The sequence below is a fragment of the Coregonus lavaretus genome (genome assembly GCF_964263955.1).
Source record: "Coregonus lavaretus genome assembly, chromosome: 18".
NCBI classification, from domain to species: domain Eukaryota; kingdom Metazoa; phylum Chordata; class Actinopteri; order Salmoniformes; family Salmonidae; genus Coregonus; species Coregonus lavaretus.
In genome coordinates, this window is record NC_140005.1 from 18,614,065 (window position 1) to 18,627,927 (window position 13,863).

Below are 13,863 nucleotides of genomic sequence, written 5' to 3' on the forward strand. Positions count from 1 at the left end.
TACTATTCCAGGTATTCCTTAAAGAGGTAGGGTTTCAAGTGTCTCCGGAAGGTGGTCAGTGACTCTGCTGTCCTGGCGTCGTGGGGTGGCTTGTTCCACCATTGGGGTGCCAGAGCAGCGAATAGCTTTGACTGGGCTGAGCGGGAACTGTGCTTCCGTAGAGGTAGGGGGGCTAGCAGGCCACAGGTGGATGAACGTAGTGCCCTCGTTTGGGTGTAGGGTCTGATCAGAGCCTGAAGTTAAGGAGGTGCCGTTCCCCTCACAGCTCCGTAGGCAAGCACCATGGTTTTGTAGTAGATGCGAGCTTCAACTGGAAACCAGTGGAGTGTGCAGAGGAGCGGGGTGACATGACAGAACTTGGGAAGGTTGAACACCAGATGGGCTGCGGCATTCTGGATGATTTGTAGGTGTTTAATGGCACAGGCAGGGAGCCCAGCCAACAGCGAGTTGCAGTAATCCAGACGGGAGATGACAAGTGCCTGGATTAGAACCTGTGCCGCTTTCTGTGTAAGGTAGGGTCGTACTCTGTGAATGTCGTAGAGCATGAACCTGCAGGTTCGGGTCACCGCTTTGATGTTAGCGGAGAACGACAGGGTGTTGTCCAGGGTCACGCCAAGGTTCTTTGCACTCTGGGAGGAGGACACAATGGAGTTGTCAACCGTGATGGCGAGATCATGGAGCGGGCAGTCCTTCCCCGGGAGGAAGAACAGCTCCGTCTTGCCGAGGTTCAGCTTGAGGTGGTGATCCGACATCCACACTGATATGTCTGCTGGGGCAAGAGTGTTCTTTCTCCTTTCTCACTCCTCTGCCTTGGTTCAAAAACAGAGTTAAAGTAACAATCTGCCAATTTCCTGTAATTTCTGGCCTGACTTCATTTGTATTTACGAATAGAACATGGAAATTGGATGCAATTTGGAGTAAAGTTAATTTCAATGATTGGTTTTATAATGCTCAATTTAATGTTTTTTTTGTTATTTGAATTTACAATGAAAGTTCAAATTACAAGGTGCTGTACATTGTCACAACACCCAGAGCTGTGGTAATAGCCTACCTATATTAATTTGTTAAAATAGTAATAACAGTATGTTTTTTCTAAACGTGATCACCGTAGATAACCATGTCTAAACCCTGTGATTTGTTCTGGTGAAGCTGCGTCACCTGGGAAACGACGAAGTTCACATAGTGTGGTCGGAGCACAGCAGGGACTATCGGCGTGGCATCATCCCCACTGACTTTGGAGACGTGCTGATCATCGTGTACCCCATGAAGAACCACATGTTCTTCATCCAGATCATGAAGAAACAACAGGTACTACAGATCAGCTGGTTGGCTGCTCTGAATACTCAATGCAAAACCAATATGGTAGTTGGTCACAATGAGTTTTCAGAGTTTGCTTCTACACTTGGTTGATTATTTTCCACTAAATCCATGTCTGTCATAGACTTTTACTTACTGTCTTTTTTTACATTAAACAAATATAATGGGAGTTGTTTTCACAATTTCTCTACTAAAACTGATCAAATACATATTCCAGCACTGCTCCAATCTATCCAACTTTCTCAACTGTCTGATCTTAACTTTTATGACAACCCCTCTTAACTGTCTTTCCCCATGGCCCTCAGACTGGCTTGTTGGTTTAGTGGATTAACTGTCTGTCTGCCTGTCCAGCTGTGTGACTCTGAGATGGACGGTAATGCCCTCCTCTTTCACTACAGTGCATCACCCTCACTGTGGGTATGTGCTAGAGAACGACAGATATGGATTTATTAAGGCCAATACCGCTTTTTGGGGGTCAAGGAGGCCGATGGACAATATTTTATGCCGATATTCAATATCGTTAAATTTGAACATTTTGATGACAAAACCGGTATCTTGTTTTGCTGTCGCCTGTATATGGACATTGTTTTGCCGAACAGTAAATTAATGAATACTTTCAATATGTCTACATGCCTTGTGTCATTATTCAAGTGTGCTTAAGTTAAATTATATGCAGCATGAGTGGGTAGCTAACAAGATGCTGTCCAGCCAGAGGTTCCTAGAGGACAGCTACCAATGAATGAGTAAGTGGTGCCGGCTTGCAACAGTTTGACACGAAGCAAGTGCGCTTGCCCTCCATAGGGGTCGTTCTCTAGTATGTCTCAGAGGCAGTCACAGTGTCTCTCAGCTAGCTTTCATCTTGGCGGCTGCTCTGTTCTAAACCACGGCACAGAGCACACAGATCTATAGCTGTTTTATACATTTAGATTTGCTTTGAGCACTTCAACGGTTGAGATTCTGGGCAATTTGGCTTTACATCTGGGTTCTAAACCAGACAAAAATTCCTGAAACAAGAAAAGATGTCTACCACTGTGACTTTTCCTCACACATCTAAAAAAAAAATGTATGCACGCACGACTGTAAGTCGCTTTGGATAAAAGCGTCTGCTAAATGGCATATTATTATTATTAAATACATTAGAAAACCCCACACAAATAGCTGCAGTCTCTTCTAAAGCGGGGGAAAGAGACTTGTCGGCCCAACAATGGGATTTAGTGTGTCGAAGCGAATGCTTTCTCATTCCACTGACCTGCCAGCAGGACTCTGCCAACCTGGAGATGATGCCCACTGCCCTGTCTGGCCATCTACCTAGGACTCCTCCCAATAGCCACACAGACAGAAAGACACCACCCAGTCTTCAGCCCAAACCTCCACCATATAATCCTAAGGCCTCTGTACTCAGACCCCCCTCTCATTCTTATTCTATGGTGTTCTAGAGCTTCATTGTCCTGAGTAGCGATTGAAGGGGCTAGATGTTAGTTTGAAGTGTGTTCCAATCATTGAAGTGGAGGGACTTTCTGTATAATGAGCTATTCCATGCAGAGTAGAGAGCAGGACTTATGGAAGGGGCTCTGACATTCACGTCACATTCCAGGTCAACGATTATTCAACTCAGCAGATTTAAGACCTCCCCAAAACCCATGAACAGACGCGTGTGTCACACACACACCAACTACACACACATGTGCGTGCTGCTCTCAAACACAGAGAACGACCATTGTATTTGTTCAATAGTTCAATAAAAGTATTTTCTCTGGTATCGACAGTAATTTGGACCTCTTACTCTACATTGATTTGCATTAGTTGTGTGTGATTGTCATGCTAAATAACAAAACTCAAGCCTAAATCACTCAAACCTAACTCGAACCCTGTGCCCATTTGAGATGTCGCATGCATTTCAAAGCACACTAATTTCATATGATTGCATGACTTCAATTGCTATTTAAAAAATGCTGGTTATCTGAATAATATATTATTCCTCTTTCTTCGTATTTCTTTCTCTCTCCCTCCATTCCTCTCTCTCCCTCCTTCCCCTTGTAGGTCCCTTTCTTTGGGCCTTTGTTCAGCGGCGCCATCGTCACTGGAACGCTGCTGCCCAGCCTGGTGCGTGCCACCTGCATCAACGCCAGCAGAGCTGTCAAGTCCCGCCTGACGCTCTACCAGAGCTTGTATCCTTTCTGTGCACTCTTTACTCTGTTACCTCTACCCTTCCTACAGTCCTGTCTGATCACAGAGCTTTAGCAGGTAGGTAGGCCGTGCAAATGTTACCAAGGAAGGGTATCTTTTTATATATAAAAAAAAAAAATATATATATATATATATATAGAGTACCAGTCAAAAGTTTGGGCACACCTGCTCATTCAAGGGTTTTTCTTTAGTTTTACTATTTTCTGCATTGTAGAATAATAGTGAAGACATCAAAACTATGAAATAACACATATGGAATCATGTAGTAACCAAAAAAGTGTTAAACAAATCAAAATATATTTTAGGTTCTTCAAATAGCCACCCTTTGCCTTAATGACAGCTTTGCACACTTGGCATTCTCTCAACCAGCTTCATGAGGAATGCTTTTCCAACAGTCTTGAAGGAGTTCCCACATATGCTGAGCACTTGTTGGCTGCTTTTCCTTCACTCTGTGGTCCAATCATCCTGGAATTGTGATACAGTGAATTATAAGTGAAATAATCTGTCTGTGAACAATTGTTGGAAAAATGACTTGTGTCATGCACAAAGTAGATGTCCTAACCGACTTGCCAAAACTATGGTTTGTCAACAAGACATTTGTGGAGTGGTTGAAAAACGAGTTTTAATGACTCCAACCTAAGTGTATGTAAACTTCCGACTTCAACTGTAACTCTGGGTCTTCCTTTCCTGTGGCGGTCCTCATGAGAGCCAGTTTCATCATAGCGCTTGATGGTTTTTGCGTCTGCACTTGAAGAAACTTTCAAAATTCTTGAAATGTTTCGTATTGACTGACCTTCATGTCTTAAAGTAATGATGGACTGTTGTTTCTCTTTGGCTATTTTACCAAATAGGGCTATCTTCTGTATACCACCCCTACCTTGTCACAACACAACTGATTGGCTCAAACGCATTAAGAAGGAAAGAAATTCCACAAATTAACTTTTAACAAGGCACACCTGTTAATTGAAATGCATTCCAGGTGACTACCTCATGAAGCTGGTTGAGAGAATGCCAAGAGTGTGCAACGCCGTCATCAAGGCAAAGGGTGGCTATTTGAAGAATCCCAAATATAAAATATATTTTGATTTGTTTAACACTTTTTTGGTTACTATATAATTCCATATGTGTTATTTCATAGATTTGATGTCTTCGCTATTATTCTACAATGTAGAAAATAATAAAAATAAAGAAAAACCCTTGAATGAGTAGGTGTGTCCAATCTTTTGACTGGTACTGTATATATAAAAAGGTATAAATGTATATAAAAGTTCATTATGTATTTCTGTTATTCCTCACAATCTTTTTCACAATGCTCATATGTGAAAGAATTTCAATTATAAATGAGCGATTTCACATGTGAATCGTGTTGGCTGATCTGCATGGTTGAGCGCTGACACTGATCTTGATGCGCTGGCTGATTTGCATACAGCGATTAGCTGCGCGATGGGTTGAGGTGATAACGTGATGTGAAGATCCATGTGGCTGTCTGGGTCTGTAATGGTGATCTTATGTGTAACCTCTCTGTTGTCATGTATCATCCACTGGGTTTAGACGACAGCAGCAGAGACATGACTGTCATTAACCCCTCCTTCCCTCCATCCCTGTAACAGCCTGCTTGTCATTAAGGGCCAGACTCCAGCTGTACATGTCAGTTGGTTTAAGACGAGCGTAATCAGTGATGGAGATTAATTTGCATGTGAATGAGGGGAGGACTGAGAGAGGGGAGGGATGGTGTTTTTTGGAGCGGGCCTCGGGGGGAGAAATCTAATCTCCCATAAAGCCTTGCTGCTCCGCTCCTCGCCGGACAGGAACAGGGTGTACAGACTAGCCTCACCATCACCACAGTATCTCTCTGCCGATCGCCATGGAAACACCCAAGCTCCAGCTTTTGAGGTTGGATCCAAGTTGTGCAAAGCTCATTGGTTTGCAGTGTGTAAGAAAAGTGGGCAGTAATGGCAGTGTTGTTTTTAAGGTGAAAAGGTGCACTGGTTTGGGGGCTACAGGTGTGGCTTTATATACTGTGTGTTTGATATTTGTAGAATTTGTGTGCATGCACACGGGTGTTCCCCCTCCATCACACCCACCCTTCAGCAAGCTTCATATCAACCCCTCTCAGGGTCCCTGGGGGCATCAGTGGGACAGCAGAGTGACAGATGCCTGTTACCAGACGCCAAGTGAATTACTCCAGGGTGAGATGGGTTGAGCTGCCACAGGCATGCCTGCTTGCACTGGGAGCCCAGGGGAGGGGAGCCAGCACTGGGCTGGGCAAGACCAGGCGTACCTGGCATTCCTTAGCAGGAGGAGAGGAGCACGACGGCCTGAACTATGAGATGAGATAAGCGCTGGGCTGAAGCGTTGGCAGTGTGAAGCAGCCAGCCAGGCTGAGGCCCCACATACTGCAGGTCTGGAGGATGAGCTGACAAATTGATCCTCCCAGCCAATGGATGCTGGCAGTGCCAGCACTGGTTTCTGTGTGTGTGGGCCATTTTTCTGCCTGGCTGGCTGGAGGACTTGGTGAAGAGAAAAGGATTATGTTTAAACGAAGGAATAGTCATGGAGACGATGAGGCTGTTTTATCAAGGCAGGGAGCACACACAAACATACACTATGTTGTAAATCAGAAAGATTAATCAGTATTATTATCCTACCAGCAAATTAAGTTAACTATTTTCTGAAGAATGTTTGAAATGATACAATTTAGAATGCTATTTGAGATTTATTACCTCAACAAAGAGCAGGAATACCTAAACTAAATGATTTATCTAGACTTGAACCACAGTCATGACCCATGTTTTCCTCTGATTATGTCACAGAAATGGCTGCTGTTGTACAAATTTTTTTTTTACATGTCAGAACAGTGACCTGTCTGTTTGTGTAGCAGAGATTTAAATCCCTATCCAGTGTTTCCCCCTCACAAAGCCCCGGCGCTCCTCAATCTGCTGTCTGTAGCCAGGCCACTCTTCAAGGTAAACAGTTTAATATTTCTTCAAAGAGAAGCCACATGACCCCTGTGTATCCACATAAAGGCTGGCCTGGCGCTGTGGTGCTCTGCTCTGTGGTGTCCTCTCTCCCGCTCCCTCCGCCACACAACTGGAGAGGTCTCCAGCAGCCAGTCGCTCTGCTGCACCATCACTCCGGCTAATTGGATTTTGTTTTGAAATATGACCACCAGCCACATCACCTGAGAACACACACGCACAGCAAATCCTCCCTTCCGCTACAATCCGCTGTTTCCTTTCGGACTGTGCACCATGGCAAACGGAGTAGTGTGTGTGTTTGTCTGGGTGATACATAACACTGACCAACGGACATACTTGAACGATGTCTGTACAAGTGGATTTATGTGTGTCATTCTCCTCAAGCTCTGTACAGCATTCTGCTCTATTCAGTGACAACACAGTAATGTTATTTCAGAGCCCTCAGCGCTATTGAATGTGAAAGACAGTCCTGCCCCTACAGACATTATATTACAAGGCTGTCAGAAATCATACATAATGTAATCTATTATTGATAGGGCCCTGTTGGAAGAGGCAGCTGCCTTGGCTGTGTGAGTCCTAATGGTCACTCAGAACACTGAGCAGCGGGCTGGCTGGCTGGCTGTCTACTGTCAGTAGAGATGCATTGTGGGTGGTGAGGACATTACATGAGGGAGGAGAATAATCAGATGGGAAAGCTCCCACTATCCAAGTAGCACTCCATATATCAATCATATATTAATAAGAGAGAATTTGATTAACTTCCCTGACATCCGATGTGTCATTTATTCCCAACCAGGTGGAAGTGATGTGGCTGTAGTAGAAGTGTATCTGAGTGGACTTCCTATTTGTCCAACAGTCACTAAGTGTTATTCTCTCTCAGGAACAGGCACTAGGGTTTGATGTTCTGTCATTCCTAGTGTGTGTGTGTGTGTGTGTGTGTGTGTATTTAGGTGGCATGAGCCTTTAATAGGTGAGATGAAGTAGAGCTGACCTTCATTCTGAAACGCAGCCTCCCTGCCGGACAGAATCAATAGCTTTTGCGCGCTGCCCTTACTCCCCTCCCCTAAGACACACACACACACACTGAGCGATCCATCTCCAGGCAGCGATCAATAGCCATAATCTGTTCATGCCCATGGCCAGTCATGCGAACCAGGCTTTTCAAATCAAAATCAAATCAAATGTTATTCGTCACATGCTTCGTAAACAGCAGGTGTAGACTAACAGTGAAATGCTTACTTACTTCCCAACAATGCAACAAATAATCGAAAAGTTATAACACGTAATAATACAGGTAATAATAATTACACAATGAGTAACGATAATTTGGCTATATACACGGGGTTGATGTGCAGGGGTACAAGGTAATTTAGGTAGATACAGTGCCTTCGGAAAGTATTCAGACCCCTTGACTTTTTCCATATTTTGTTACGTTACAACCTTATTCTAAAATGGATTAAATACAAAACATTCCTCAGCAATCTACACACAACACCCCATAATGACAAAGCGAAAACAGATTTTTAGAAATGTTTGCAAATTTATAAAAAATTAAAAACAGATACCTTATTTACATAAGTATTCAGACCCTTTGCTGTGAGACAAAATTGAGCTCAGGTGCATCCTGTTTTCATTGATCATCCTTGAGATGTTTCTACAACTTGATTGGAGTCCACCTGTGGTACATTCAATTGATTGGACATGATTTGGAAAGGCACACACTTGTCTATATAAGGTCCCACAGTTGACAGTGCATGTCAGAGCAAAAACCAAGCCTTGAGGTCGAAGGAATTGTCCGTAGAGCTCCGAGAGGATTGTGTCAAGGCACAGATCTGGGGAAGGGTACCAAAACATTTCTGCAGCATTGAAGGTCCCCAAGAACACAGTGGCCTCCATCATTCTTAAATGGAAGAAGTTTAGAAACAAGACTCTTCCTAGAGCTGGCCGCCCTGCCAAACTGAGCAATCGGGGGAGAAGGGCCTTGGTCAGGGAGGTGACCAAGAACCTGATGGTCACTCTGACAGAGCTCTAGAGTTCCTCTGTGGAGAAGGGAGAACCTTCCAGAAGGACAACCATCTCTGCAGCACTCCACCAATTAGGCCTTTATGGTAGAGTGACCAGATGGAAGCCACTCCTCAGTAAAAGGCACATGACAGCCCGCTTGGAGTTTGCCAAAAGGCACCTGAAGACCCTCAGACCATGAGAAACAAGATTCTCTGGTCTGATGAAACCAAGATTGAACTCTTTGGCCTGAATGCCAAGTGTCATGTCTGGAGGAAACCTGGCACCATCCCTACGGTGAAGCATGGTGATGGCAGCATCATGCTGTGGGAATGTTTTTCAGTGGCAGGGAGACTAGTCAGGATCGAGGCAAAGATGAACGGAGCAATGTACAGAGAGATCCTTGATGAAAACCTGCTCCAGAGCGCTTAGGACCTCAGACTGGGGTGAAGGTACACCTTCCAACAGGACAACGACCCTAAGCACACAGCCAAGACAATGCAAGATTGGCTTTGGGACAAGTCTCTGAATGTCCTTGAGTGGCCCAGCCAGAGCCCGGACTTGAATCCGATATAACATCTCTGGAGAGACCTGAAAATAGCTGTGCAGCAACGCTCCCCATCCAACCTGACAGAGCTTGAGAGGATCTGCAGAGAAGAATGGGAGAAACTCTCCAAATACAGGTGTGCCAAGCTTGTAGTGTCATACCCAGTCTCGAGGCTGTAATCATTGCCAAAGGTGCTTCAACAAAGTACTGAGTAAAGGGTCTGAATACTTAAGTAAATGTGATATTTCAGTTTTTTATATTTAATACATTTGCAAACATTTTTAAAAACCTGTTTTTGCGTTGTCATTATGGGGTATTGTGTGTAGATTGATGAGGGGGGAAAAAACGATTTCATCAATTTTAGAAAAAGCTGTAACGTAACAAATTGTGGAAAAAGTCAAGGGGTCTGAATACTTTCCGAATGACAGATGATAAACAGTAGCAGCAGCAGCGTACGTGATAAGAAAACAAATATTTGTGCAAAAAGGGTCAATGCAGATAGTCCGGGTATTTGGTTAACTATTTAGCAGTCTTATGGCTTGGGAGTAGAAGCTGTTCAGGGTCCTGTTGGTTCCAGACTTGGTGCATGGGTACTGCTTGCCATGCGGTAGCAGAGAGAACAGTCTAACAAATCAAATCAAGCTTTATTTCTACAGCACATTTCAGACATGGAGTGCAACACAATGTGCTTTACAGGAAAAAACAAATAAAAAAAAGCTGAAATATTTACTACACAACAAACATAAGATAAAAATCTAATGACACAAACTGAACAACTAAAAAGCTCCTTAAGGAAAAGCTAAACTAAAAATGTGTTTCAAGATCTCATTTAAATATGTCCACAGTTTCAGCCCCCCTCATGTTCTCTGGGGACATAATAACTAAAGTCTGCCTCTCCATGCCTCTTGGTCCTAAGCTTTGGGATAGTTAAAAGGCCAGTCCAAGAGGACCTGAGGGACCTACTGGGTGAATAGCTTACAGTGAGGGAAAAAAGTTTTTGATCCCCTGCTGATTTTGTATGTTTGCCCACTGACAAAGAAATGATCCGTCTATAATTTTAATGGTAGGTTTATTTGAACAGTGAGAGACAGAATAACAACAAAAAAATCCAGAAAAAGCATGTCAAAAATGTTATAAATTGATTTGCATTTTAATGAGGGAAATAAGTATTTGACCCCCTCTCAATCATAAAGATTTCTGGCTCCCAGGTGTCTTTTATACAGGTAACGAGCTGAGATTAGGAGCACACTCTTAAAGGGAGTGCTCCTAATCTCAGCTTGTTACCTGTATAAAAGACACTTGTCCACAGAAGCAATCAATCAATCAATCAGATTCCAAACTCTCCACCATGGCCAAGACCAAAGCGCTCTCCAAGGATGTCAGGGACAAGATTGTAAACCTACACAAGGCTGGAATGGGCTACAAGACCATCGCCAAGCAGCTTGGTGAGAAGGTGACAACAGTTGGTGCGATTATTCGCAAATGGAAGAAACACAAAAGAACTGTCAATCTACGCCGTGAAGGACTGAAATCCTGCAGAGCCCGCAAGGTCCCCCTGCTCAAGAAAGCACATATACATGCCCGTCTGAAGTTTGCCAATGAACATCTGAATGATTCAGAGGAGAACTGGGTGAAAGTGTTGTGGTCAGATGAGAGCAAAATGGAGCTCTTTGGCATCAACTCAACTCGCCGTGTTTGGAGGAGGAGGAATGCTTCCTATGACCCCGAGAACACCATCCCCACCGTCAAACATGGAGGTGGAAACATTATGCTTTGGGGGTGTTTTTCTGCTAAGGGGACAGTACAACTTCACCGCATCAAAGGGACGATGGACGGGGCCAATTACCATCAAATCTTGGGTGAGAACCTCCTTCCCTCAGCCAGGGCATTGAAAATGGTTCGTGGATGGGTATTCCAGCATGACAATGACCCAAAACACACGGCCAAGGCAACAAAGGAGTGGCTCAAGAAGAAGCACATTAAGGTCCTGGAGTGGCCTAGCCTGTCTCCAGACCTTAATCCCATAGAAGATCTGTGGAGGGAGCTGAAGGTTCGAGTTGCCAAACGTCAGCCTCGAAACCTTAATTACTTGGAGAAGATCTGCAAAGAGGAGTGGGACAAAATCCCTCCTGAGATGTGTGCAAACCTAGTGGCCAACTACAAGAAACGTCTGACCTCTGTGATTGCCAACAAGGGTTTTGCCACCAAGTACTAAGTCATGTTTTGCAGAGGGGTCAAATACTTATTTCCCTCATTAAAATGCAAATCAATTTATAAAATTTTTGACATGCGTTTTTCTGGATTTTGTTGTTGTTATTCTGTCTCTCACTGTTCAAATAAACCTACCATTAAAATTATAGACTGATCATTTATTTGTCAGTGGGCAAACGTACAAAATCAGCAGGGGATCAACTACTTTTTTCTTTCACTGTAAATGCATGTCTGACATGTATTGGGGTGCACAATCGTGGATTGATTTAAAAACCAATAGAATAATCTTAAAATGAATTCTAAAACTCACAGGCAGCCAGTGCAGAGACCTTAAAACCGGTGTAATGTGTGCTCTCTGTCTGGTCTTGGTCAGTACCTCCGTCTATGATTTGGGCCGTCCTCTGACACTACCTGGTATAGAGGTCCTGGATGGCAGGGAGCTTGGCCCCAGTGATGTACTGGGCCATACACACTACCCTCTGTAGCGCCTTGCAGTCGGATGCCAAGCATTTGCCATATCAAGTGGTGATGCAGCCAGTGAGGATGTAGCAAATGTGTTGTTGCCTACCCTCACCACCTGGGGGTGGCCCGTCAGGAAGTCCAGGATGCAGTTGCACAGGGAGGTGTTCAGTGCCAGTGTCCTTAACTTAGTGATGAACTTGGAGGGCACTATGGTGTTGAATGCTGAGCTGTAGTCGATGAACAGCATTCTCCCGAGTGGCGCAGTGGTCTAAGGCACTGCATCGCAGTGCTAGCTGTGCCACTAGAGATCCTGGTTCGAATCCAGGCTCTGTCGTAGCTGGCCATGACCGGGAGACCCATGGGGCGTCGCACAATTGGCCCAGCGTCGTCCAGGGTAGGGGAGGGAATGGCCGGTGTTTGCAACGCCAGGGTTGTGGGTTCGATTCCCACGGGGGGCCAGTATTAAAAATAAAATAAAAAAATAATGTATGCACTCACTAACTGTAAGTCGCTCTGGATAAGAGCTTCTGCTAAATGACTAAAATGTAAAAGTAATGTTCATCTTGTCCAGGTGGGAAAGGGCAGTATGGAGATTGTCATCTGTGGATCTGTTGGGGCGGTATGCGAATTGGAGTGGGTCCAGTGTGTCTGGGATGATGGTGTTGATGTGAGCCATGACCAGCCTTTCAAAGCATTTCATGGCTACAGATGGACAGGTTACCTTGGTGTTATTGGGCACAGAAACGATGGTGGTCTGCTTGAAACATGTAGGTATTACAGACTGGGTCAGGGAGAGGTTGAAAAATGTCAGAGAAGACACTTGCCAGCTGGTCAATGAATGCTCGGAGTACGCGTCCTGGTAATCTGTCTGGCCCTGTGGCCTGTGAATGTTAACCTGTTTAAATGTCTTACTCACATTGGCTACGGAGAGCGTGATCACACAGTTGTCCGGAACAGCTGATGCTCTCATGCATGGTTCAGTGTTTCTTGCCTCGAAGCGAGCATAGAAGGCATTTTGCTCATCTGGTAGGCTTGTGTCACTGGGCAGCTTGCGGCTGGGTTTCCCTTTGTAATCTGTGATAGTTTGCAAGCCCTGCCACATCTGACAAGCATCAGAGCCGGTGCAGTAGGATTCGATCTTAGTTCTGAATTTACGCTTTGCCTGTTTGATGGTTCGTCGGAGGTCGTAGTGGGATTTCTTATAAGTGTCTGAATTATTGTCCCGCTTCTTGAAAGCAGCAGCTCCAGCCTTTAGCTCAGTGCCGATGTTGCCTGTAATCCATGGCTTCTGGTTGGGATATGTACGTACAGTCACTGTAGGGACAACATTCGCGATGCAGCCGGTGACTGATGTGGTAAACTCGTCAATGCCATCGGATGAATCCCGGAATATATTCCAGTCTGTGCTAGCGAAACAATCCTGTAGTTTAGCATCCGCTTCATCGGACCACTTCCGTATTGAGCGCGCCACTGGTACTTCCTGTTTGAATTTTTGCTTGTAAGCAGGAATCAGGAGGCTAGAGTTATGGTCAGATTTGCCAAATGGAGGGCGAGGGAGAGCTTTGTATGCGTTTCTATGTGTGGAATAAAGGTGATTTAGAGTTTTTTTCGCATCATGTTGGTAGAAATTAGGTAAGACGGATTTCAGTTTTCTTACATTAAAATCACCGGCCACTAGGAGCGCCACTTCTGGATGAGCATTTACTTGTTTGCTTATGGCCCTATACAGCTCGTTGAGTGGGGTCTTAGTGCCAGTATCGGTTTGTGGTGGTAAATACACAGCTACGAAAAGTATAGACGGAAACTCTCTCAGTAAATAGTATGGTCTACAGCTTATCATGAGGTATTCTAACTCAGCCGAGCAGAATGTTGAGACTTCCTTAATATTAGACATCGCACACCAGCTGTTGTTAACAAAGAGACCCATACCTCCTCCCTTGAGCTTATCCGACGCTGTCGTTCTGTCCTGCCGGTGCATAGAAAAACCAGCTAGATGTATATTATCCATGTTCTTGTTCAATCACAACTCCGAGGAACATAGGATATTACAGTTCTTCAGGTCTCGATGATAGGATGGTCTTGAGCGGAGCTCCTCCAGTTTGTTCTCCAGTGATTGTATATTCGCTAATAGAACGGAGGGTAGAGGCGGTTTATGTACTC

General features: G+C 44.6%; 1 protein-coding gene across 4 annotated transcripts in view; it reads left to right on the forward strand.

The window, feature by feature from the left end:
* LOC311145863 (ral GTPase-activating protein subunit alpha-2-like) overlaps positions 1 to 13,863 on the forward strand; it is a 174,127-nt gene that overhangs the window by 114,971 nt on the left and 45,293 nt on the right. For all 4 annotated transcript variants that reach the window (XM_084182207.1, XM_084182209.1, XM_084182208.1 and 1 more), the window contains exons 37-38: positions 1,150 to 1,308; positions 3,358 to 3,485. In XM_084182207.1, the coding sequence (XP_084038333.1) occupies positions 1,150 to 1,308; positions 3,358 to 3,485 (287 nt within the window). The remainder of the gene's footprint in view (positions 1 to 1,149; positions 1,309 to 3,357; positions 3,486 to 13,863) is intronic.